This window comes from Argiope bruennichi, chromosome 7 (genome assembly GCF_947563725.1).
Source record: "Argiope bruennichi chromosome 7, qqArgBrue1.1, whole genome shotgun sequence".
In the NCBI taxonomy this organism is placed as follows: Eukaryota; Metazoa; Arthropoda; class Arachnida; order Araneae; family Araneidae; genus Argiope; species Argiope bruennichi.
In genome coordinates this window covers 126543349-126568085 of record NC_079157.1, presented here as the reverse complement: position 1 = coordinate 126568085, position 24737 = coordinate 126543349, and the positions used below count along the sequence as shown (strand labels likewise).

The following is a 24737-nucleotide window of genomic DNA, read 5'->3' as shown; positions in this document are numbered from 1 at the left end:
AGATGGACATATGCAATAAGTTATAACTTTTAAATAAATTTTTTCATTAAAAATTCAAACTAATATCTCATAATTAATTCCAAAAATAACTTCTAATGAAACCCTACTTTCTTATTAAACACTACAGATGTCATTATATATATATATATTTGTACCAGAAACCTTTGACTGCATTCTTAACAGTAATATACCTGCGCCTTCAAATATATTAAAACTCAGAATGCAATTTCAAAAAAAAAAAAAATCAAGAAATTTGCGTTTTATTAAAAATAAAGCATCATTGTTTTTCTGGAGGGCATGTAAGTGTCAGTAAATCAAAACTTTTTTAAAAAGTAAGAAAATTAAATAATTTTTTTCTTACTTGACATCTTCATCTGCGTTCATGATTACTGAAATCTGATATATTAATCTAAAATTTGGATAGCCTGTAATTAGTAAGAAATGTGTCAACAAAGCTTGCTTTTACATATCACAACAGATAAAATTTATATCAGCTGACAACTGAAGCAGCTGACGTTTTCTGAGACAAGATTTATCAACAGGATTAAATATTGTCACGAGGTGTAATGATAAATATCAAAAACATTGCTTCTTTATTACTTTTGGTTTGAAATGATTAAATATTTTTTCGAAAATTTTTCAGAATATCATTTATTATCAGTAAATATGTTTTGATAGTTTAAGCTTGTTTCGAAATGCTGAAGTAAGTTTTGTAATGGCTTTGATTTTTGTATAAATGTGACGGATTGGATCTTCTCACTCATGGATCGTATCACATGACTCGTTCCAAAATCTGAATTTTTTTTTTTTTTTTTTTTTTTTTTTTTTTAAAGACGACAAGTAGACAGCGCATGCGTAGAAATTCTGAAAAATGCCGTTCCGATCACGAAGCGATAAATCGCAACCCTCTGGATAATCCCAAAGTTCATTTGTTCAAAATACTTCCGGCTCATGCGTGTATCATCAGTTCTTTTCCGATTTATTTGTTGTCTATTTTGAGTCCGATAATTCTGCTTCAGATTCAATAATTTTTTGAACATTTTAATATCCCGTGGTCGTGCGAAAACTGTGTCGCTGAGTTGAATTCGATGGCTGCGTATTATAGGCATCGTTAGAAATTTTGAGGCTGGACTTCGCAAATTTTAGAAGAGTAAAAACGAAAGTACCGGGTCACCAGTTTGGTGCGTGGTTTAACACGCATTGCCAAATTTACTTTAAATTAAAGTATTAAAACATTTTTACTTAATGAAAACTGCCAGCCATGTAAATAACAAAAATAAATTTTAATTACAAATTAAATTAACAAATATATAACATGATACATTGGCCGTAATTCCATCGACCAGCACGAGACAGAAGTTCTAAGCCAGCTGGCGAAGGCAGGAAGTGAGTCACTCGTATTCGTTGGAGAGCAAAGTTCATCTCCATCGGTATGATTGATGCTTATCGCCAGTTGGCGAAACAAACAGTCATTTATCACCTGTTTGGCCGCTGCAAGGCATTCCAAAAACTATTTTTAAAACTTGTGATTGCGGAAACCCTTTTATAGCAAAACAAGTTTCTATGCTCATAGGAAACAATGTAACGAAAAGAAAGAAAAAAAAATATTTAATAACCTGTTCGTGTTCGATCCATGGCAAATACTTGTCCCGACGGACAAAAATATGTCACTGTTTTCTCTCTCTCTCTCTCTTTTACTACGCGTGCATTTGTAGAATTTGGTGATTTTTTTTGGCGTGAAAAAATTGATCAATGGGGTCAATTCACGGTCACGTGTCAGGTACCAAACAAACCGCTTCTGTTCAATTTTCAACCGTTCTGCGCATGTCGTGATGTCTGCCGATAACGTTGACACTGTTTACATTGTTGTTGACATTGTTTAGTAAATATTAAGCTAGCCGATCAATTATTAAAAACTTCTGATTTTTTTTAAAGATATTATTTTGAATTATTTTCTCCAAATTTTCTTAGTTATATATTTTTATTTCTTATATTAAAATTTTAATTAATATTTTCAATAGAATTATTGTTTATGCAAAATTAACTAACATCGCTTTTTAATTCGTCTGGTGCCGCTTTATTCTTTCCTTTCCCATATCCCCCCACCCCCATTTTTTCATCCGAAGGATACATTTTGACAAATGACTATGGCAGTGTATTTGATATCATAAAATAAAACAAAAACATATAATAGAGTAAATTTAATAAACAACAATAAGGTCATGATATATATACATATATATAGAGAGAGAAGTTAAATAGGATATAAAGAGGAGTTGAAAGAAACACTTTTATGCTTTCACAGAATTTTATAATTCAAAATTGATATGTTAAAGAAATAGAAAAAAAAAAAAAAAAAGTGAAACATGCATGTAGCAATGAAGTTGGGAATAAAAATTATATAATAAATGCTGATATGGAAATTGATTTTCAATGAAAAGACCTTTATTTATTAAAACAGAAATCACTGAGGTACACAGTGTTATAACAGTATATTATGATAACAGTCAATTTCAGTTTAAATACAATAAACTATTGACATTTCATTTTGAACAATAGAAAAGGTGTTTGATATAAATTCACTTTGAATCCATCACAAATCTGCAAATGTAATTAGAAAGCTAGTAATATTCACTTCCACCTAAGTTTAGCATTATAGCAGTTGTTATTTTTGCAATAGGAGTTTGTTTACTTACGTTAATTAAATTTAGATAAGATTTTGTAAAAAAATGCAATGTAATACTCATGTAAACATTTTAAAACCTTCTAAGCATATTCAAAATTATCAGAAATTTCATCAAATGTGAATGAAGTAAATTAGAAATGCATTCATGATTTTGTTTGATTGTTTTTGGTGGCAAATCGCTTACCGATTTCTTTTTCTTCGAAGAGTTTTTCTAACAAATTACTGGAACAGCTATATTTAATAAATTGACACAAACTGAAGGAATTCTTCAAAATGATCGGAGCATATCATTGACTTCGAAGGCTTGAAAAAATCTATACCAAAGCTATCAACCCAAGTCAGGTTTGTTGAAAGGAAAATAAAAAAACATTTTATCATGACAGTCACTCTTGTATTTCGCATTAAAGCATGCATCCATCAGCACACCAGTATTTCCTCTGTTAACACATAATAAGAGGAAAGAAAATGACTCAATAATTATAACTTCAAATGTAAACAAAAAATCCGCTTCATACTTGGCGGAGAACGTTAATGGCAGACTGATCGACGAGAGCGGCGCGGATGAAACTTAAATGCCATGCGCAAGAGGTACATGACATGTGACTTTTACGTCACATGAATTGACCCCATTGTCATAGATTAATTCCGACATTTTTTGCTCTTTTTTCTTTCTGATGCGAAATTGTGATTTTTTTTTTTTAACTTCATTTGCCATTTTTTTTTCTATAGTTTTCCAAATTTAGGTGTGTTTACATTTTTTTAGCATGTTTCTTTGTGTAAATATCCATCATTTTAATACGATACGCAATAAAAAAGAAAAAATTCCAGGACGCCAAAACGGCAGTTTATGACTTGAGTACGAAATGTCTGAATCTATGTTAGGAAATTGTGGCAAACTTAAACCAGTCCCTTTCTGTACATGCGTCTGGCCATCTTATAACGATAAAATGTAAACCCACCTGTACTTTGAACTAGATAAAAAAATTAGAATAATATGGTTCGGCATGAAAAATTGTGAAGAAGAAGAATTTTCTGATGACATTGATTTTAGTGAATTGCTACGAAAACGAAAGTCGATTTTATTTTATCAAAAAAGAAGGAAATAGTGAGATTCCCAGTATATTAAATTAAACAAAACGAAATTTTCGCTTTTCTAAATTGAAATTAAAACGTTTTGACTCCGATATGAGAAATTAGCTCGAATTCAAGGGACAATTTTTAAAAAATTCTCGATGATGATAGTATAGACTCGGATGACAAATTTCAGTATCTTTTGCAAACGACAGAAATTGAGTAATTGTCAAGGGATTTAATAGAAAGTTTTCCACCGTCGGGAGCAAATTATAATTTCTGTGTTGTGTGTTGCATGTCGCTCCTGCGTGTAAATAATGCGTACTTATTAAAACGACGCCTCGAAATCGAAAGTCTCTTCACTGTCTTCGAAACTGCACTTGGCTTCACACACACACACACACACACACACACACACACACACACACACACACACACACACACACACACACACACACACACACACACACACACACACACACACACGCGCGCGCGCACGCACGCACGCACGCACACACACACACACACACACATATATACAGGGTGTCTTCAAAACCTTGACCGCGGCTTTTATTCCTTAAGTATTGATCGTAGACGTATACTGTAAATTACAAAATTGTGTAAAAAAATGTGCAAAATGTTATGAAATCGATAAAAATTTTCAGGGGATTAAACTTTAAAGAATACAAAATTTAAATTTTTATACGGACTCCGTACAAAAAAATTCCCACTGAGTAAAATGTGCTCCATCCTTTAATAAGGTCATGCACGAAATTTCAGAATTTTATCATGAGAAGTCTCAAAGATATGTTAAAACAAAGTTGGAGAAAGATCAATCCCAAATTAAAATGCAAATGTTTACACCTTCAGTGCAGATGATGCGAAGCAGGAATGCATCAAAAGAAAATTAAATAGGCTTCATATCTTTAGTTTTAATTTTAACAAATTTTAAAATCTATGTTTCCTGAAAAATACTTTAAAATTTTATATCATGAATTACAGACATGAATAACAATAGCACAGTAAGTGAACTGGTAAAAAATCTTATGTAATCTTGGATTAAAGCAATCTTTCTTTTAAGTTACTATTTCTACACATTTTTAATACTTAATAAATAGTAAAATTATTATTTATTTATTCAAGCATTACTTTCTTTGTTAATTTGTGTACGACCCCTAAAACACGAATATCCGACATGATTTTTTTCTCTTTGCGAACTCATATCCAGGCATCCAAAAGTGGTTTAAATCAGCATTTATGTAGTTTCATATCTTTCAAACGTTTTGTGATAAAATGCTAAAATTTCGTACATGACCTTAGGATGTCGCACATTTTACTCATCGGGAATTTTTTTGTACAGAATCCGTATAAAAATTTAAATTTTGTTTTTTTTTAAAGTTTAATTCCCTGAAAACTTGATTGATTTCGTAACAATTTGCACCTTTTTTAACGCAACTTTGTAATTTACAGTATATGTCTACGATCAATATTTCAGGAATAAAAGCCGCGATCAAAGTTTTTGAGACACCCTGTATATATATATATATATATATATATATATATATACACAGTTAAGATATACAGCAGAAGATATTCTTGAAATAGATTAATTAATAGTAGCAGATTATTTGGGTGCATAATCAACCGAATTAATTAAACGTATTGATAAAAATGTAGCAGCCATCATGAAAGCAAGGCTTGAATGAACACTTAAAAAAACAGGTAAAAAAACAAAAGATTCAAAACACCTTAGAGAATATTATTTATGCTGTCAATCTAGACTTGATGGAATTATGGAGCCTGGATGACATCGGTATGCGTGCTCCTGTAGGAGTTATGTAAGGCATTAAAAAACAAGCGATATGAAGTATGCTTGCACAAGAAAGCAGGATATGCAGAATTAGAAATCAATAAAGAATTAGCCACAAAACATCTAATGTCAATTATAAGAAATCTTATTATACATCTTGAAGATAAAGATAAGAATAAAGGATACTATTTACCAACATCAACCTGTAATAAAAACTGGAGATACAAAAATTCACCAGTTTTGGATGCTTCAGCAAAATACTCTAAATTAAATAGCTTGAATAATTATTTAGAAAAAGTTCCAATTCATGAGAATTAGTGTTAAAATTGATAATATAATTCCACAAAAATGCAATTGGCATAACATCAAATATTTAAAAGGCCTTTTTACAAATCAATCTTAACCCAAATCAGAGAGACAGTTTTAAGTTTTTATAATGGAAAGAGTTTTCAAGACGAAGGAAATTGATCACCCTGAGACATTGTCGAAGGAATCCCTCTCCTAACCCATTTTTCTCATTTCATAACCCATTTCTAGCTCATCATCTAGAGAATGTTCCAGGTAGAACATTTCAACTATAAAAGCTCTATTATGTAGATAACTACATTATTAATTTAGAAACTAAAGAAGAGGCAGTCAAATGTATTTCTGAAATTATGGAACTGATATCTTGAGTCGAATTTAATTACGAAGTTTGGTTACTTCTAAAATAATTATAGAAGAAACGCACAAGAGATTTATTCTAACTTGTGTGATATATCTAGAACTTCCCCGGAATACTAAAAATTTTGAACTTTTTTGTAACTTTGTAGTTAAATTTTAAATGAAAATATCATTAAACGAACATTATTATCTGTTGCTCAACAAATATATGACCCAATATGAATGAAGAATCAAATTACTCAGCTTTCAAAGTTCATTCTTCAAAAAATTTGGAAAAGAAAAATTCACTGGGATGGTGCGCTTCAACCAGATGTATGTAATGAATTTTTAGCCTGGTACAAGCATGAAAATTTGCCGAAAAATGACGACTTAACGAACATTATTATCTGTTGCTCAACGAATGTACGACCCAATAGAATTTACGAGTCCAACTATTTAGATTTCAAAATTCATTCTTCAAAAAACTTGGAAAAGAAAAATTCACTGGGATGGTGCGCTTCAACTAGATGTATGTAATGAATTTTTAGCCTGGTACAAACATGAAAATCTGCTGAAAAATTGTAAAATTCCATGAAGAGTCATGTTAAGTCCCTTTAAAAATTAACAGACAAGTCTTCACTGTTTTAACCCCTTCCGGTAAGATTTAATAATGAAAATTTGTGCATGAAATAACCATTTAATTTTTATTTTAAAAACTTGTGTCATTTTATAATTCTTACATATTGCTAATTATTATTGATATGGATATTATTGTAATTCGTAAGTTCATATTCAATATTTCTTCAAAAACCTTTAATGACTTCGATTAGTACTTAGTTTTCCCAAAATCAGAGCTCCCGTAAATTACGGGGAGCCAGGCACTCCCGTAAATTTCTTTATATCAGGTACATTATCTATTTCCTTTTATATTTCTGATGGCGATTCCAGAACATTCACTAGAATCACTTTTTAGTCTCCTAGTGTATCTTCGTTTTCTTGATAATATTTCAGTATCATGAATTTCAATATCAATTTTCAAGGGAAACGTATGCTTATTTCTTCTGATTCGATGTCCACTCTGAATGTTTATACGAATGAAATCCCACTGACTAACAACAATTTGGTCGTGCTTTATATCAAGAAAATCTAAGGGTATACAATGTGTAATAATCATCTATTATATCAACATAAGTGATAAAGAAGTGCTGTCGGATTCAATACACCAGAAATTTTAAAACAAATTTATAATCACATTCAACAGTAAGTTTAGTCACATGACGAGTGTAGCTCGTCATCTTGCTGCTGTACTCGTCATTTCACTGGAAGGGATTAATGACGCTAGTGAAGTCTTATGCAGCATGTATTTTCTTACGTGCTACATAAAATGGGAAAATTTCAGTACAGTTAGTAGAAAAATCAAGAGTGTCACCAACAAAGGAAATAACAATTCCTCGATTGGGAGTTCTTATATTATCCAGACAGTCAGGTGACAGATGAAGTTGAGATAAAATTTATTGAACTATACTTTGGATTGACTCGACCGCTGTTTTAACTTGGATCAAACGGGATAGTTCTTGGAATATATTTCTTTAAAAAAAAAAGGGTCACAGAAATAAGAAAACATATCCATTCTAATGACTGGCATTTGAAGTCAGGTCATACGAATCTAACGGACCTCCCTTCAAGAGATTGTGATGCAGATTTTATTTAATTACTTTACAAAATTACTTCCCATTAATTTTAAGAAATAACGGGAAAATCCGGAAGGGTTATGGAAGTCCCAAGAATTTTGGCCTTTGATTGAGAAACAAATTATTGATTAAAATTTAGTTGAATCGGAGAAGAGGAAATAAATAGTCAGTAATGTGGAGCAAAAGTTTAAAGGGAAAAACTTTGAAATAATGTATAAATTATATAGAAATAAAATCTGTATACTCATAAGGATTCAATGATATACAATTCTCCTTTTCTACACTCATATTTTTGAAAAGCATAGTTGGTTCAGCAAAAACATTTTCTTATTAATTAAAGTTTATTCACCTCCTTTCAAATTAAAGTTCAACTAAACCGGTTTTCATCGTTGCTTGCACTCTTCGCTTTTTCACTTGGTATCATTTATCAAAAGGAAATGAGAGTTTTACATCAAAGCAATAATTAAAAAATATATGGAGTTATACTAGAACTGCACTTGTTTCTAAAATCAGATGAAATTGCAGTGTTGTCACCTGATGCAGAGAGAACACGATGTTTGTAAATAAAGGACAATTACAATTGCATTAAAATTGGCATTTACAACTTTTTAAATTTTCCAAATTTTTTAAAAATATTAGCCATCTTTGGAGATCAATTAGTTTGCAAGTTTTAATGGTTCTACGAATTTTAAATGTTTTGCGTAAATGTGTTTTGATGGTTTCTTCAAAAAAAAAAAATATTTCTTAACTTCAAATTTCTATAAACATGTAATTCTTACTATATTAGGTGCCTTATACCATTTTATCCTATGTGTTATGAATTTCTCTGATTTTCTGTCTATACCTTTGAGCATTCATTAATATCAAAGGAAAGAGCAGCAGTATTTAAAAATGGGCGCATTAAAAAAATTTTACTATTACTCCATTTTGAAATTAAACTTTGATTATAAGTAAAAATGAAGGAATTAGAAATAAATTATGCAGTTTTTGTAATTTTCTTTGATTTAGAGATATTATGCAATGGAGAATAGGCCTTAATTTATTCCAGTTTATAAAGATGCTCTAGAGATTTCTAATAATAATTTTTTCTAATTAATCTATAAATTAACTAGTCTTAATAACAGTAATGCTCATAATTACTCAATGTTGCCAATTACCCCCAAAGATTATGAAGTACCTGGCAAGCGTATTTTGTCTCTTGACTGCAGTAGCAGTCTGTTATGAAGGGAATATATTCGATATGCTCATTGCCTCAGAATTTCGTTTATTGTCCATCACCAGCTATCCCAAAGTACAACTCTTTTACATTTTTTCAAAACATATTTCATGGAATATAATCATAACTATTAAATAGTTATTCTCCATCTCGTAATATTTCTTATAATCATCTTATCTCCAATTTTGTGGAGAAAAATTGGAAATAAACTTTTATAAAAATAGAATATTATAAAACATCAGAAGAAAATATCCAAGAATTAGGAATGCACTTAAAAATAAGTAATAAATTTAGAAGTAGAAAGTAAAGCTCTTATTTCTAGTAGAATTTTCTATCCCTAAAGCATAAAATAGCAAGCATAATTTTTGAACATATTAGAAACAATACTTAATATTTTAAAGGGCTTTTCTTGTCAATTATACACAAAAGAAGTGATACAATTAAGAAAGTGAAATTTCATTATAAATTGCCAAAGAATATGAAAAAAAGGGGAATCAGAATTTGCATTCCTAAGCTTTCAGTAATGGATGAAATATGTGATTAAATATTTGAAGAAATAATAAAAATGGATTGAATTTCAAAACATTGGAAAGTATTGCATAAAAGTATTTTTTTAAAAAATTGTCAAACACCAAGAAAAATGTTTTATGATGGCTAAATTGGTAACACTGAAAAGATTTTTGTTTTTAAATTTTACTTATTGTAAACATGATTTTTATGTGATATTTCCAAATGTCAAAATTTTACTTAATTTTTGATGAAAAAATTATTCTTAAATGCACATTTTCTCCTCTAATTTACAACTGTGCCAAATTTGCTAGTGCTAGATTTAATGGTCTGTCCTGCATAGTGCCCAAAGATACACACATATTCTCGTATATCATTATTTTAGATACTTCATTTTATATGGTTTATTTAATACCTATAACTTTCTTATTTAAAGTTTTTCTTTTAAATAAATATTCCTTTATTTAAATGCAAAAAAAAAAAAAAAAAATTATATTTTAAGCATACTATTTTATTTGTATTCTGATATTTGAGAGCAAATAAAGTGATCTTTTTGGATGGCCATAATTCAAAGTTAATATAATAACTATATTAACCTTGACTTAACTTAAAACAGTGAAACTGCTGATACATATTTTTTTTCAATATTTTACTATTTTTCATCATAATTTGATAGTAAAAATCAATACCATCACTAATGGAATAGTATAATTCCTAAATTCAAGGTTGGCAATAACTGGATTCTATTAAGAGAATAATGAATTTCTTTTCATAGTAGTAAGAAAGGTTGTTACCCAGCCTTTAAAACAAATTTTTAAAAAATTATCTTGCAATTGTTTAATGTTTTACCGCAGGAAATTGGAAACTCATAACTGCACCTAACAAGCCAGATAAAGAAGAAAAATAAAGATTAAGCAGCTATGAAAAAAAGCATAAATCTTAAAAAAAAATTAACCAAAATCTTTTGTTTTAAGATCTATAACAAAATCATTTTAAATTTTACTACTAACTAAAGGTTGAATTTATTAAACTGTAAATATTACATTCATTTTGAGATTGTCGATACCAGATTACATATAACATGTGTAAAAGTAAACATATATTTTCTTTAATTATTCACACAATAGATGCTACAGTTAATTGAAATTATGAAATTAAGTCTTGTATTAAAAAGCAAAAATGAATCATAACTTAAAAGATCTAACTGGCAAATAGCTTTTTATAAATCAAAGATAAAATCATTACATAATTTTTATATTATAGGGAAAAGAAAAAAAAAAACAGACCAGAATATAAATAAAACTGGTTATTCTTTGTCACTTTTGTGATGAAATTACATTGCAGCTTCATATGAAATTGAATGAGAACTCAAGTTAAGAAATAATACATTTCAATGCCTATTTTATAAATTTTGATTTTCTTGAAGAAAAAAAGGAAATTTATATATAAATGCAAAATTGCTTATTTTATTATCTAACATAACTATAATCAATAATTTGAGGATGAATATTTCTTATAATGAACTTTATTTATATGGAGAACAAGATATAGTAATGAAAACTTAATACTATATTTAGTATTTTTTTAAAAAGTAGCAGTAAACAATCTTGTTTTAAAATAATGAAAAGAAAAATAATTGATGACTGAAAATAGTAATAAATCAGGAACAGTAACTGTGAATAAATAAAACCCTGTGCATTATTTAAAATATTATATTATGTAAAAATAAAAATTTTACAATTTTATGCTTTATTAGTTACCAACTATTTACTATTTCTGTTATCCAACCACTTACTATAGCAAATTAGAGTATTAGACAAAAGCAAATTTGAATTACATATTTTAGGATAATTTCTTTAGATAAAAAAATTCAATACATAATTCTACACAAATACGATAGAAATAATAAAGCATTAATGTATATTTTTAATGTGCATCCCAGAAGAATTTTAAAGAATTTAAAGAACATAGATTTCAAACTTTGAATTAGTATTTTTAATGAATTGCATTTGTTTGAGTAAAATGACATGTTTATTAAGTGCTTAGTAACTTAATGGAACATTTATTTTTCAAATGATTTAATTTTATCTTGAAACTCCTTATTAAAGGTTTCACTGAAGACTAACAAATTTTTTCCTATATTAATTCTATCTTTTATGATTTTTTCCAGTTTTAAATTTAGCTTAACAACATGTTTTGAAGTAACACAATTGGTATTTTGTGACAGACCTCACAGTTCTAAGAAACAGAGGCTACCTTAGTCAATGCCCACCTTCTAAATCAAGATGAGCTGTTTGATCCATGAAAGCAAATTTAACATGTGCCTAGTTTCCATAGATGATAGCTCTTTTGTCTCAGGTTTCAGATCTTTTCTTCCTCAATCCTGAATCCTATTGCACTTCACCATTTTCTGAAAATTTGGTTTTATACCTTATTTATTAAGCAAATCTTTAAGTAATCACATGTAAAAAAAAATAACACGCATAAACTAATTTTAATGAAATATTTATTGTTATACGTTTAGTATGTTATTTATTGTATTCTGTAATTCCTTAGACCTTATTTAAATAAAATGAGAAAATGTTTATATAAATTATTAAAATAATCAAGCCCGTTTATATAATGGAGAAGTATCTTTTGTACGAACGGAACCTAAGATACCATTAAAAATATAAGTAAAAAGAATATAAAATTTATTAAATCTCTCCTTGCCAATTGAACTGACAAAATAATTATTTCATAATAATTTTTTACCACCTGCGTTTACGGTTCTTATTAAAGTTCCATTCTATTCATACATTTAAATATATTATATAAAAACAATTTTTCCTCCTAAATACAAATAAGTAAAACACATTCGATTTGTTATTATCATGAGTTCCTCCTCAATAACCCTCTTTTTAATTACAGACATTTGTCAGAGACCTTCAATCAAATAAATGGGTAGCATCTTAAATTTGAAAAAATTTCTTCTTCTCTGTGTCAAATATTCGCTGGGATGTTTCTACAATGACTAAACAATTTATAAAAATTATTCAAAAATCACAATGACATTCGCCACTACTTTAGGAAAATTTAAATCTACGGTGTCGATAAAACAGATGTTAATGAAAAAATTTTGCTGCCACATAGAATCGAAATGAATTTATTCTACGATCAGCATTCTACTGACAGTTTCTATTTATTGACTACTTTACTTTCATCAATTGATGTTGCCAGTTTGAAGTATCATTTCTCTGCTCGGCATTGTCAAGCAGTTTTTAAACCGAAAACAATAGTTTTATAATTTATTTATGGGAATTGAAAACACCTGTAATGTAGTTTCATTTATATAACTGGTATAATTACTTTACATATAATGACTTGTAGCTTCATCTTTTAATTATTGTTTTTAAAATCAGATGAAAAAATTCTGCATTATTTCAGATGAGTTGGTGCTTACAATTAAAGAATTTCGTAGAAAATATATCATCTTTTAATACAGTTTACTCCTATTTCCATGCGTGTTTCCAATCCTTTTAAGGTGATATATATATATTTTTTAAATTTATGAGTGAAGAATCTGGCATCCATGTTAACTCTCCATAAATTCATCGGCCTCATCATTTCATTTCTAGTTTTAAAATTATGAGTACTATTTAGATTATTTAGCTTAAAAGTTTCTAGGTGATTATACAAAATTATTTATTGCATTGCAATTACTTATTTAAAGTGTTATTTTTCCCAAATCAATTTCTAAATGGCTCTTAAAAGAATCAAAAAGGAATTAGAAGACTTGAAACGTGACCCGCCTGCTCAGTGCTCTGCCGGGCCTGTAGGAGATGATTTATTTCATTGGCAAGCAACTATCATGGGCCCTCCTGACAGTCCTTATCAAGGTGGAGTATTCTTCTTGACCATACATTTTCCCACGGACTATCCTTTCAAGCCTCCAAAAGTAGCTTTCACAACACGCATCTACCACCCAAACATCAATAGCAATGGGAGTATTTGTTTGGACATTCTTCGTTCTCAATGGTCACCTGCCTTAACTATATCTAAAGTTCTGTTGTCCATCTGTTCCTTATTGTGCGATCCAAACCCAGATGATCCTCTAGTGCCAGAAATCGCTAGAATCTACAAGACTGATCGTGAAAAATACAATGAACTCGCTCGAGAATGGAGCCGAAAGTATGCCATGTGAAGACACATGAAGCAATTGCAGTTTTCTACGTTTGATGTATTTTAGACACATTATCTTTTTAGCAAAATATATCACGTTTCATCTTTGTTTATCAATTGCGTTTTTTATAGGTCTTCTAAACGTCCTTTTTATTATATAAACTGTGCATATAAGGTGCTCAGGCTTGTTTGTATTACGCATAAAGGGTTCAACTATTGATATGGAGTATGTAATTAAAGCATGGTTTTTGTGTGGGAGAATTGATGATTCTTAAATAGCTTCATTGAATTACCCACATTCAAAGTTTTAGGCTCTATTTTTTGAATTCTAAACAGTTATAAGTCAATGATTAAAATGCTTCACATTGCTAAAATATATACCTCCTCTTTGTGCCAAGAAATGTTTCTTTGTTAAAATTTTTAAAAATTCTTTTTCTTTTTTTTTACATGATTTTAGAGTTGGATAGGATATCTAGGTAAATTTGGCTATTTGCCAAATTATTATCAGAGCCTTGATTTTTAAGATTTAATTCTTAAGTGTTTTATTTATTTTGTTCAAAACCTGTTCTAGCATTGTCTTCTATCAATGTTTTTACTTTCTGACTAATGATCATACATTTTTACAGATTTGATTTTATGTACCGGTGCCATAACAAAATGGAATTTTTTAGGGAAGAAGCAAAGTTGTGATTTAAACCATTTGTGTTTTTCTGATTGTTTTTTATGGTTTTAGGTTTGATTAATTTTATTTGTCCAAATATTCTGTGAAATTTCTTGTGTTTTGATCAGTTTCTGTGATCTTAAAATATTTTTCTTTCTATTACATTGAACTTTTTGCTTTTATTTCATTTTAATATTATGTTTTCCAACTAAACATTTCTTTAAAGAAATTTAGGAAATATCAATTACATAAAAGAAATATTATTTTTTTGCATCAAGGACATATTGTTAAAAAAAATGTTTCTATATTAATTTTCTCTTTTCCATTGCGTTAAAATTATATTATATAATTGTTTATTTTTATGGCCTTTGGGTTTATTTAATGATTTTCAGATCATGCCAAGCTCTTTTATACATAATGTAACTAACTCTCTTGGCAATATATCTTGATTGCTTGGCTGTAAAAATAAACAAATACCTTAAATTGCCAATTTATTAAAGAGTCATTTAAAACTTAATAATTAAATCTATGTCTTTTGAAAAATATTTATATAATCTTTGCATATGAATTATCTTTAAAGTATTTACATTAAATTGTCAATCAAAAAATGATGGATATAAAAAAAGGTCATTTAATTTTAAATCAAAAACATTTCTTTGAATCGCATATTATTTTTATCGAAAAAAGAAGAAAATTTACTAATCTAATTACAAATAGGTATTGCTTTTATATTATTTCAAGAAAAAAATTATCAATTCGATATTTGTGCAGTATCAAAGTATATAAGTGTATCAAAATATATAAGTGTTTTTTTTAAATCTAAATTTATTTATATATTTACTATTAACTTGAATGAATAGATTCCTTTTCCAATTCTATACAATGCTGTTATTACACAAGTATATGATATGATTTATATAATTTTTATTTATACACTATTGTTATGTAATTATAAATCTACTAATCCAAGTTTCATTAAAAAAATGTTAAAAAAATATTTTTATTTTGAATTTTTCAATTTTGGATTCTTTAACTAATAACAATTTACCATTCTGCTTCATTTTTTATCATATTTTAAGGAATATAGCTTGTCTTTAAAAAATAAAGTTAATTTCCAATAAAGAACACATGTATTCTTATTCAATTTTCTTATCAAGTAATACCTGGTTAATTAACTGTTTTAAATATGTTAAGCAAGACTGTAGTTGGATTTGCACTCACTGTTAAAAATAGTTGTGTGATCTGTGAATGTTATGAATTTGGTAGGCTGAAGAATAAATGTTTAATCTAATTGCTTTTGGAATATATTTTTGTCTGTATCTCAATTGTTGTTTTTCTGTTTTTATATTCACAAACAAAATAACCATATAATTTGTCCTTTAGAGATTTTTCTAGAAAATCTTCCATATGTTGATTTATTAAGAGTTTTAAAAATACATTGGAATTTATTTTGTTTTATATTTTTTAAAAATTCCTATAACTTTAGATTTCTTATTAGGTTGACTATTTTGCTTTATAAATTTTTATTTTGATTGTTAATTAATTTTAAAGAAGTTATTCTAATTTCTCAATATCTGATGCATTATAAAGATATGCCTTTAAATGTATGTCAAACCGAACTTTTTTCCTGATAATTATAATTAAAGAAATTTTCCAAAAATGATGAATTCATCCTGTAAGATTATGCAATTTTTGAAACTTTTTAAGATTCACTCTAGATTATGTCAAGCTTAAGAAAGTTCAAGAATTATTGAATTATTATGAAAAAATTAATGCTCATATTTAAATAGCTACAAACTGCAACATTATTTGCTATTTGGATTCAAATTTTAACTTCTTGACACATTGCATATGGATGTGTTTTGGCTCAGACTTATGTGTACAGAAAGATTAAATTTAGTCAATATGTACTTTTACACGACCTGCACTCCAATGACAGACTGTGAAAAGCATAAAAATGTTTTCTGCATTCAGTGTGTTAACAACGTCAGTTTGTAAAAAAATTTTTAAAGGATTGTAACATCTTTTTTTTTTTTTTTCCATGGAAGGAGCATCAAAGATTTTTTTTTTTTTAATAAAATAGGATGTTTAACTTTGCTTCTGTCATAGATATTGAATTGAACTTAAAAACACTGAAAAGGAAGTTGTATATTAATTTTTATTTGTTAAACCTAAATTTTAATATCATAATAATTGAATTAATTTTTTTTCTTTACTTTTATATCTTTGACTAACATCCTTTCTGATATCAAATTGGAACCAGGGTAAAGAGGAATTATACATCTCAAACATCATCAAAGGCCGTATTTACATTTTTTGAAATTCAAGTAATTCTTATCCATTTTCTGCCTTTATTTGTGCAAGAATCCCCCCCCCTTTCTTACAGTTGTTTCATTTAAATTTTACATTGAGAGAGAAAAATCGTCTTAATTTATGTAAATCTTTTGTATCAGAAACAACTATGTGCATAAAAATTATCGCATTTATTCAGTATTGATGAAATCATATATTAAAATATACAATTTGTTCTTTTAGGAATAAAAATTTACTTTTTTTTTTTTTGCTTTTTTTATATCTTTATAATTGTGGAAAAAATTAAATTATTCTACTTGAATTTTTTTTTCATAAAAGATTTCTAGCATAGTATTTTTTCAGAACTGCTTAGTAATAAATTGATTTGACTGTTTTTAATGTCTTTTGAAGTTTTCACAGTTCTTTTTTTTTTTTTTAAATGTTTTGTGATATACTTTTTTTATGTTCTTATAAAACAATCACTTGAATTAAAATTGTTTTATTTCCAATAAATAATACTATTTTTAATATCAATATGTAAGTTTTTTTTTTTTTTTAAACTAAAGTATATGAATTATATACCAAACAACTGGAAAGAAACATGTTGATCTTCTTACTGTAAATTAAGAAAAAATACTAAAATAATGGAAATCTGAGATGTTTCTAATTTTTAAGAAACTAAAAAAAATCTGTTATGGGGGGGGAACCTTAGTACATAAGAACATACCAAGAAGGATTTTAAAAAAATATGCAGTATTTTTTTTTATTAGAATTGATAGTAATTTTTTACTTTTTAAATGTTACTGATTAGTATTTTATTAATTAAATGTAAAGAAACAGTAAATGTATAATCTAAGTAACAATTTTCTAAATGAATTTCAAATTCAAAAAATTGTGATACTATATTTTTTTATCAGTGATTTTATTGCCAGATTTAAAAGTAAGCTTCATCTGTTGTTTCAAATTGATTTTGTCCCTCTTCAATTTGTTTAAATGTTTGATCTGGAATGATAAAATGCACTTGATACCAAAAGCAATCTTCCTCCTCCCTGCCTTCAAAGTTTAATTGTACATTTACTGAATATGAATACTGCTCCTAGAAAAGTTAAAAATATTCAAAATAGAAATACAAATTCTGCTGGTGGTGTTGGAAACGGTGCTGCAAGTGGCTTTTTTAGACATAAAGAAACCTAAGGCAAAAAGATATGTTAGTTGAAGTCTGTTAATGCAAATCAATATTGATGCTTTAGCAAGTGACTTAAACTCTAAAAATGTTTGAAGCATAAAATGGATAGCATGTGATTAAAAATATGCTTTTCAAGATCATGAATATTTGAAAAAAAAGTGGTTTCTTGGGGTGATATTTATTTTGGATCCAGGACTAGCTCAGCCAGTGGCAGTTTTACAGTTCAGAAACAAGTAGTGCTGCAAAAATATTTTATATAAGAGTATACTTAAAAGTAAAAATGGAAAAAAAAAAAAAACCTCCTTTATTTTTAAATAATTTAAAAAATGTTTTAAATTGTATTTTATAAAATTATTGCTACCTGTTTTTCAATGAGTGACTTAAATAAAAGAAATATGTATATATTAAAACATGACTTTCTACTGGAGCAACTTGGAAAGTGAATCTTAGAATTAAGTAATATTTTATGAAGAAAAGCAAATCAAGTCAGCAAAGGTGAATTTTGCATGGACTATACACAGAAAAGCATACAGAGTTAGCTGTGCACCAAGTTTGATCTCTCAGAGCAATACAACCATTACCATACCCAGAGTAACTTAGTTTCTGGGTAGCCCCAGCTTAGATCATCTCTTACTTATTGATCTATTTTCTGTCCTCTTTATTTTTTATTTCTTTATCTTTCATTTATTAGTGTTCATCAAATTTTTGGAAGTAGTTTTAAAATAAAATACAGGTTTTTACTTTTACACTACTGTAGTTGTACAGGTTTTGAAAATAATATCAAGAATTCAGCAATTCTGTTCAAATTCTTTCTGTAATATATATGTGAACTATAGCATTTAAATATTATTATCAACTCGGTTCAAAAGCAATCCAAAGCATATTTTTGAATTAGGAGTGTGAATGTGATAGTAACTTGTTTCTTAATACAAGGGATCATATGATTTTTTTTAAATCTGAAGACAATGAGTAATGTCATTATGTTGGACTTTTTCAAGAAAAATGAATGGCTGTTATCACTCTGTTAATACATTTGTACTATAAAATGAAAAAACTTTTTTAATGGTTGATTTGGTAATTCTATGTCATAAAGGAATGCTTTTGCTTAATTGGTTTCAGTGAAAGAAGTTTTATGCACAATTTTATGAAAAAGATATATATATATATATATATATATATATATATATATATATATATATATATATATATATATATATATATATATATATATATATATATATATATATATATATATACAGTACCTAATTCCAGTAAATGCTAAAATATTTTTTTAATTTAATTTTTGCTATAGTGAAGACACAATTTTTTATTACATATATATATATATATAATTATGAAAATTAAACTGTCACTTAATTAATTCCATATAAAATATTCCAATTAATTTTCACACGCTAGCAAATGTGTTAGGAAATTTTTAAATGTTGAAAAGTAAATAATAAAGTAAAACTTTTCTTAGTTATAAAGATTCTTTTCAAAATTAAAGGAATGAAATGAGACAAACATTGATCCTAAAAACATCAGTAAATTCCTTTTGTAAAGAAATAATTTCTCATTATCCTCTATTTATATGTTACTCTTAAGTTCATTACATTTTTATGGTACATGAAAATTTTGTTTCCATATTAATATCAGGGGTGTTTGTGCTCCGGGGAAACCCCGGAATTCCGGGGATTTTGAACTTCGATACCCGGAAATTCCGGGGATCGTCGTTCAAAAGGAAGTAGGAATAATAATGAATTATTTATTTTGATCTGGGTAATTTTGTTTGCTTTGAAAGCAGAAAACGCAAGGTCAGTGTCGGAAATTCCGGGGATCGTCGTTCAAAAGGAAGTAGGAATAATAATGAATTATTTATTTTGATCTGGGTAATTTTGTTTGCTTTGAAAGCAGAAAACGCAAGGTCAGTGTGTGTGGTGAAAACTTTTCCTTTCTTTCTCCAAAGGCAGTGATAATGCGTGAAAAGGGGGAAAAAACTTCTTTTTTGTTCTTTCCTTATTGCGAGTTATGACTCATTTCCCCGGTTCTCGGACATTCTCTTCTGGATTCTTTTCGGCAAGTAGGCGCGGCAGAAAAAAAAGGGAGAGACTTCGTTCGACCAGATGTGCGATCACGTGACCTGGGTTCAAAGGTCTTAATTTTGCAAAATTAATGGTTATTAATTTTGCAAAAAAAGTAATTCATTGAACTTTTATAATTAGGTCATTCAATACTTCATAATCGTAATTTTTCATTTCTCCCCCCCCCCCTTCTCGAAACTCCAAAATGTCGGTAGTAAGTCCGTAAAAGTTTCCGGGGATTTTTTGGGGTCCCACAAACACCCCTGTAATATGCATCGACTGCTAAAAATATTTCTGTAAAAAATTGGCAAATTCAAGATATTTTTTTACATTTAAAAATCAAATAATATCCTTTTTAGGTCTATATAAGTAGATATTAATCCTTTAATTTTTTATTTGCTCTGTAAATATTGGGTTGATTTGTTTTCAATGTTTTTAGCAGCATTTAAATGGAACTTGTTACAAATGTATTATGCAGAAGTAATATATGCATTTGTTTTTATATAGTTGCAGAAATTGTTTTACATTTTTTTTTAATAATTTTTAGACATTATTTTTCCATACTACAAAATCTTTGCCTTTGTAAGCCATGAATTTTTCAGTGGTATTTACACTTTAATAATTTCTGAAAAATTGTAAAAAATTATTAGTATCTGTCAATAGTAGTTCCTTATTTATAAACAAATATTTGTCCATTTATCATTTTTATTCTGTAGGCTTAATTTTTACTATTAATCTCCTTCTAACTAAACTATTAATTTCACTGAAGAGTTGCTTTATGATATTAACTATATTCATAGAATGGAAATCTATTAAATATTATGCTGCTAATTGTATTAAACGCAAATGCTATCTCTTTTGGAAAGAGGCAATATTTTTTTTCTTTCTTTTTAAGATTTTAACTTGTTCTGATTTTGGTTGAATTTTAGATGTAATTTGTTTATATTATTGAACCCATTCTCTTATTTACTCTCTTTGAGAATTTGACTTATTTAAACACTCCTAATTATTGTGACCTACAGTTTATAGTAATAATTTAACTTTGTTTTTTATTATTTCAAAAATGAAACTATGAAAATTTGATTTATAATAAAATTTATATTAAATTGTTACTATATCCTGAACTGACTTATTACTATAACTGAACAGTTTTACTCGTTTGTTTCATGTTTGTGTTTATGGAATTTTTTAATTTTTTTTCTTTCATTGGCTTTTTTGTATGCTATAGTTTTGAAATTTTTTTTATATATTCAAAAGTTTTTGGTGACAGTATACTGTTTTAATATTTTCAGAGCATAATTATTAAAAGCATAAGTTATCTCTTTTAGTATACTAATAGAAGTTTATTAATTTTTTATTTATTATTCTGTAACTTGTTTTATACTAAAATTCATTACAAAAATTTAAGCTTACACACATTTTGTAGTTAAAAAATGTTTATTAGACCTAAAAATTTTTAAATTTTTCAGGGCTGATTTTAAATTTTAATCTTACCTTAAACTAAATTTAGATTTAAAAAAAATTCTAGTATGTTTTTTTTTATATCCCGTGTAAAAATTATACAATCCAGTATATGGATGTGGATATATATCATTGGAGCTTCATATAATAAACTTGAGAACTGTTCCCAATTTTAGTGTATATTTTGGTTTAGAATTATAACTACTTTTCGTATATGTTTATTTTTCATGCTACTTTGCAATTTCTATAAATAATTAAGTTCTTTTCTAAGATAGATTCCAAACTTCATAATTGTTTTCATCTATAATTTAATTCCATAATCATTTGAAATACATTCAGGCTGTTTCTTTCTTGTTTTATTAAATGTAGTATGCTACTACTATTGTCTAATCTTTCAGAGGACACTTAATCAAATATTATCCTTCAAGAACCACAAACAAATTCTTCACAAATTTAAATTCTGTTTTGTCATCTCAAAATCATTAGTATAAGAAAATTTAGTTTTGATGAAGAGATTTAAATTAAATAATTAATATTTACAAAAATGCTGCCCATTAGATTTTTCTCTGACATAAAACGCTAATTCAGATTGCCGTGGAAAGTTATGTAATAGATATGGTTAATGTCTATATTTATAAAAATTATATGATACTATTGGTTGCATGCCATACCATGTTCATGCACTTTTTAATACTTTTAACAGCACTTTTTAAAAGTGCCTTTTTTATGTTTGTGAAATTTTGATAGTTGTTGGCAGTTGTGATTTTCCGCTCAGGTGATGGAGGCTATCGCCTCGTGCCTGGCGTTATGTAGGGACCTCAAAATTTATTTCGATATATATCGTAGTGCTTAGCCGATGGCACTTTTTTAGTTCACAGTCTTCTTTTTGGTCTGATACACAGAATTTTCTTCCTTTAGTCTTTCTTTAAAAAAGAAAGAAATTAAGAAAATGAATGAATCAAAAGAGCTAAACTAAATGTAAGTGGTAATAAACACCACTCATGGAAATACGGGAAAGAAAAACAAATCACTAAATAATTTCGTAATTCGTGGCTTTTAAGAAATTTTTTATACATACGACAAAAAAAAAGAAAAAAAAAAAAAAAACAAGAAACGATATTATTAAATTAACACTCTGCATATTTAAAATGATCAGGGAAGAAATTTACCAGTCACAACGCCTCAACCACTGGTTCGAGTTTTGCCAAAATCTGTTTCACATGAAAGCTCAAGATCTCTAAATAGTCGTCAATGACCGCCTGTACCCTTCCCTGCATCACAATTTAAACTATAAGATTCACTCTCAATAACGGGACCCATTAAGTCAGTTTTACTCGAATATTAATTTCGCCACTTTGCATACATAGCTAATCAGTCAGTACGCTCAGAGTTTATTGCGCAATGAAGTAGAATGATCGAACTTATCATCAAAACGCCCTGACTTGAAGCCCTTTTGAAAATGTGTTGGGCATAATGACTCGTGATATTTATGCAGGTGGACGTTGTTACGCCAATAAATATGTTATAATATACAATCGGAAATTCTCGGGAAAAAATATCGAGACAACTTTTAGAAAAATTGTGGACTCTATGACATATCGATTGGTAGATGTCATACAAAAAAAGGGCAAATTTCGGAATAATTAACTGTTTTGTGGGCCGTGGTTTTAACGCCCTATTTCATTTTCCATCTGCTTAAAAGTTAAACGCGTGTGAAACTATGATAAATTAAAATGAAATATTATTCGAAATAACCTCAAATATTGCATTTATTTATGTTCTTGTTGTTTTAAAAATGATAACACTTTACAACAAATGGTTTAAATTTTACAAATGTTTTTTCGCCGACCCTATATTTTTCCATCTCTGTGATGTAAGTCAGTTGCTTTGGATATTTATTCAAGATGGTATTATCAAAAATATTGTAGACCATTTCTGCCAGTTAAAAACAAGAAAAGTGTCATTTTGATGGTTTCCAATATCTGATTTTATGTCTGTAAATTTTTCATCTCATTATTTTCATTTTTTTATTACCATATCAAAAATATAAATGTAATGCTATTCAACATGCACTTCTGTACCTTCCTCTAAAATTTAATTTTGTTTATTACATGACATTCATATTTCTATCACTTTTCTTTCAGAAAAGTTTATTTAACATTATTTTCTTTATCAGAAAATAGGCTCGATTGCAGAATAGGCCATTCGGGTTATAGAAAGTTGGCAATGTTTATTTCAGCTCGCTTTATGAACTGAAGCTCATTTCAACATTTCAGATTTCCCAGAGTAAGAAAAGCACAGTTCGGTAATTATGTATGTCTATGAGTTCGTAAACACGCATTGAAAAACAAACCCATTGATCTAAAATTCGTTTGTATAAGAAATTCGATCTTTGCAGCAAATTTGCAGATTTCTATCTAACTCTGAATGAAATTCATTCACGTGAAGTTCGAGTACAAGTGAAGACTACAGACGGTAAATAACTATATGAAAAAAATCGATGCACAAAATCGGTAACTAAAGTTAGAAAGTTATTGAATTTTGAATGAAATGCGCCGAAGAGTTGGCCGTCTGCTGGTCTGTAGTCTTGCAGGCGTGTGGAAGCGATAGTTTTACAATACAACGACTTAGATAATTGAAATTCGGTATGCGATCTTCTTGGTATTAAAACTGTAATTTCTATGTTAAATCTTGATTCCAATCGGTTATATAAAAAGCATGCACAATGCATATTTAGTTTTTTATACTATAAAAGGCAAAACTCGTGCTTGTGTCTGAAAATAAAAATCTGAGCATTTGTAACATTAATAGGCTTGCTCAAAGTCTATGACTTTATTGGAGGAGAGGTACTAGAAAGTTACGAGAAGATTACTTTTTCTGGTTAAACTGAGCAAGTTTCCTTTTTTAAAAAATTAAATCTAGAAGGCAAAAATGATTTGTTTCTAAGAACATTAAAAATTTTTTCCCATTTAATATCAAATTCGAATGCTTGAACATTGTTATGTCAACATTGTATGTTATCTAATTCAAGTTATTTTCTTACCATCAGGATGGTTTATCCAGGAGGAGCCTCAAAATATTTCAGCGTCTTTGGCCTCATATTGTCAAAATCCGCCCCTGGTTGTTGATGAAATCATCTTTGCTAAATGTATTAGATGTTGACAAGAATTTTTGGCGAGAAAATATATGAGTATTTTAAATCAATTTTGATGCTTAAATTGAAGGCAAATGCTTTTATTTTAAAATAAACATATTTTTTCCTTTTTCTTTAA

At 28.0% G+C, this 24737-nt stretch overlaps 2 protein-coding genes across 2 annotated transcripts in view; one reads left to right on the top strand and one right to left on the bottom strand.

The window, feature by feature from the left end:
* LOC129975137 (xaa-Pro dipeptidase-like) overlaps window positions 1-543 on the bottom strand; it is a 45189-nt gene extending 44646 nt beyond the window's left edge. Inside the window, exon 1 of the mRNA XM_056088090.1 lies at window positions 362-543. Within this exon, the coding sequence (XP_055944065.1) occupies window positions 362-384 (23 nt within the window). The 5' untranslated portion in view covers window positions 385-543. The remainder of the gene's footprint in view (window positions 1-361) is intronic.
* A 12650-nt stretch (window positions 544-13193) lies between these two features.
* LOC129976184 (ubiquitin-conjugating enzyme E2-17 kDa-like) lies at window positions 13194-15752 on the top strand. Its single transcript, XM_056089622.1, has one exon. It carries the CDS (start codon window positions 13363-13365, stop codon window positions 13804-13806), a length of 444 nt encoding a protein of 147 aa, XP_055945597.1. The 5' UTR covers window positions 13194-13362; the 3' UTR covers window positions 13807-15752.
* The last annotated feature ends 8985 nt before the right edge of the window (window positions 15753-24737 follow it).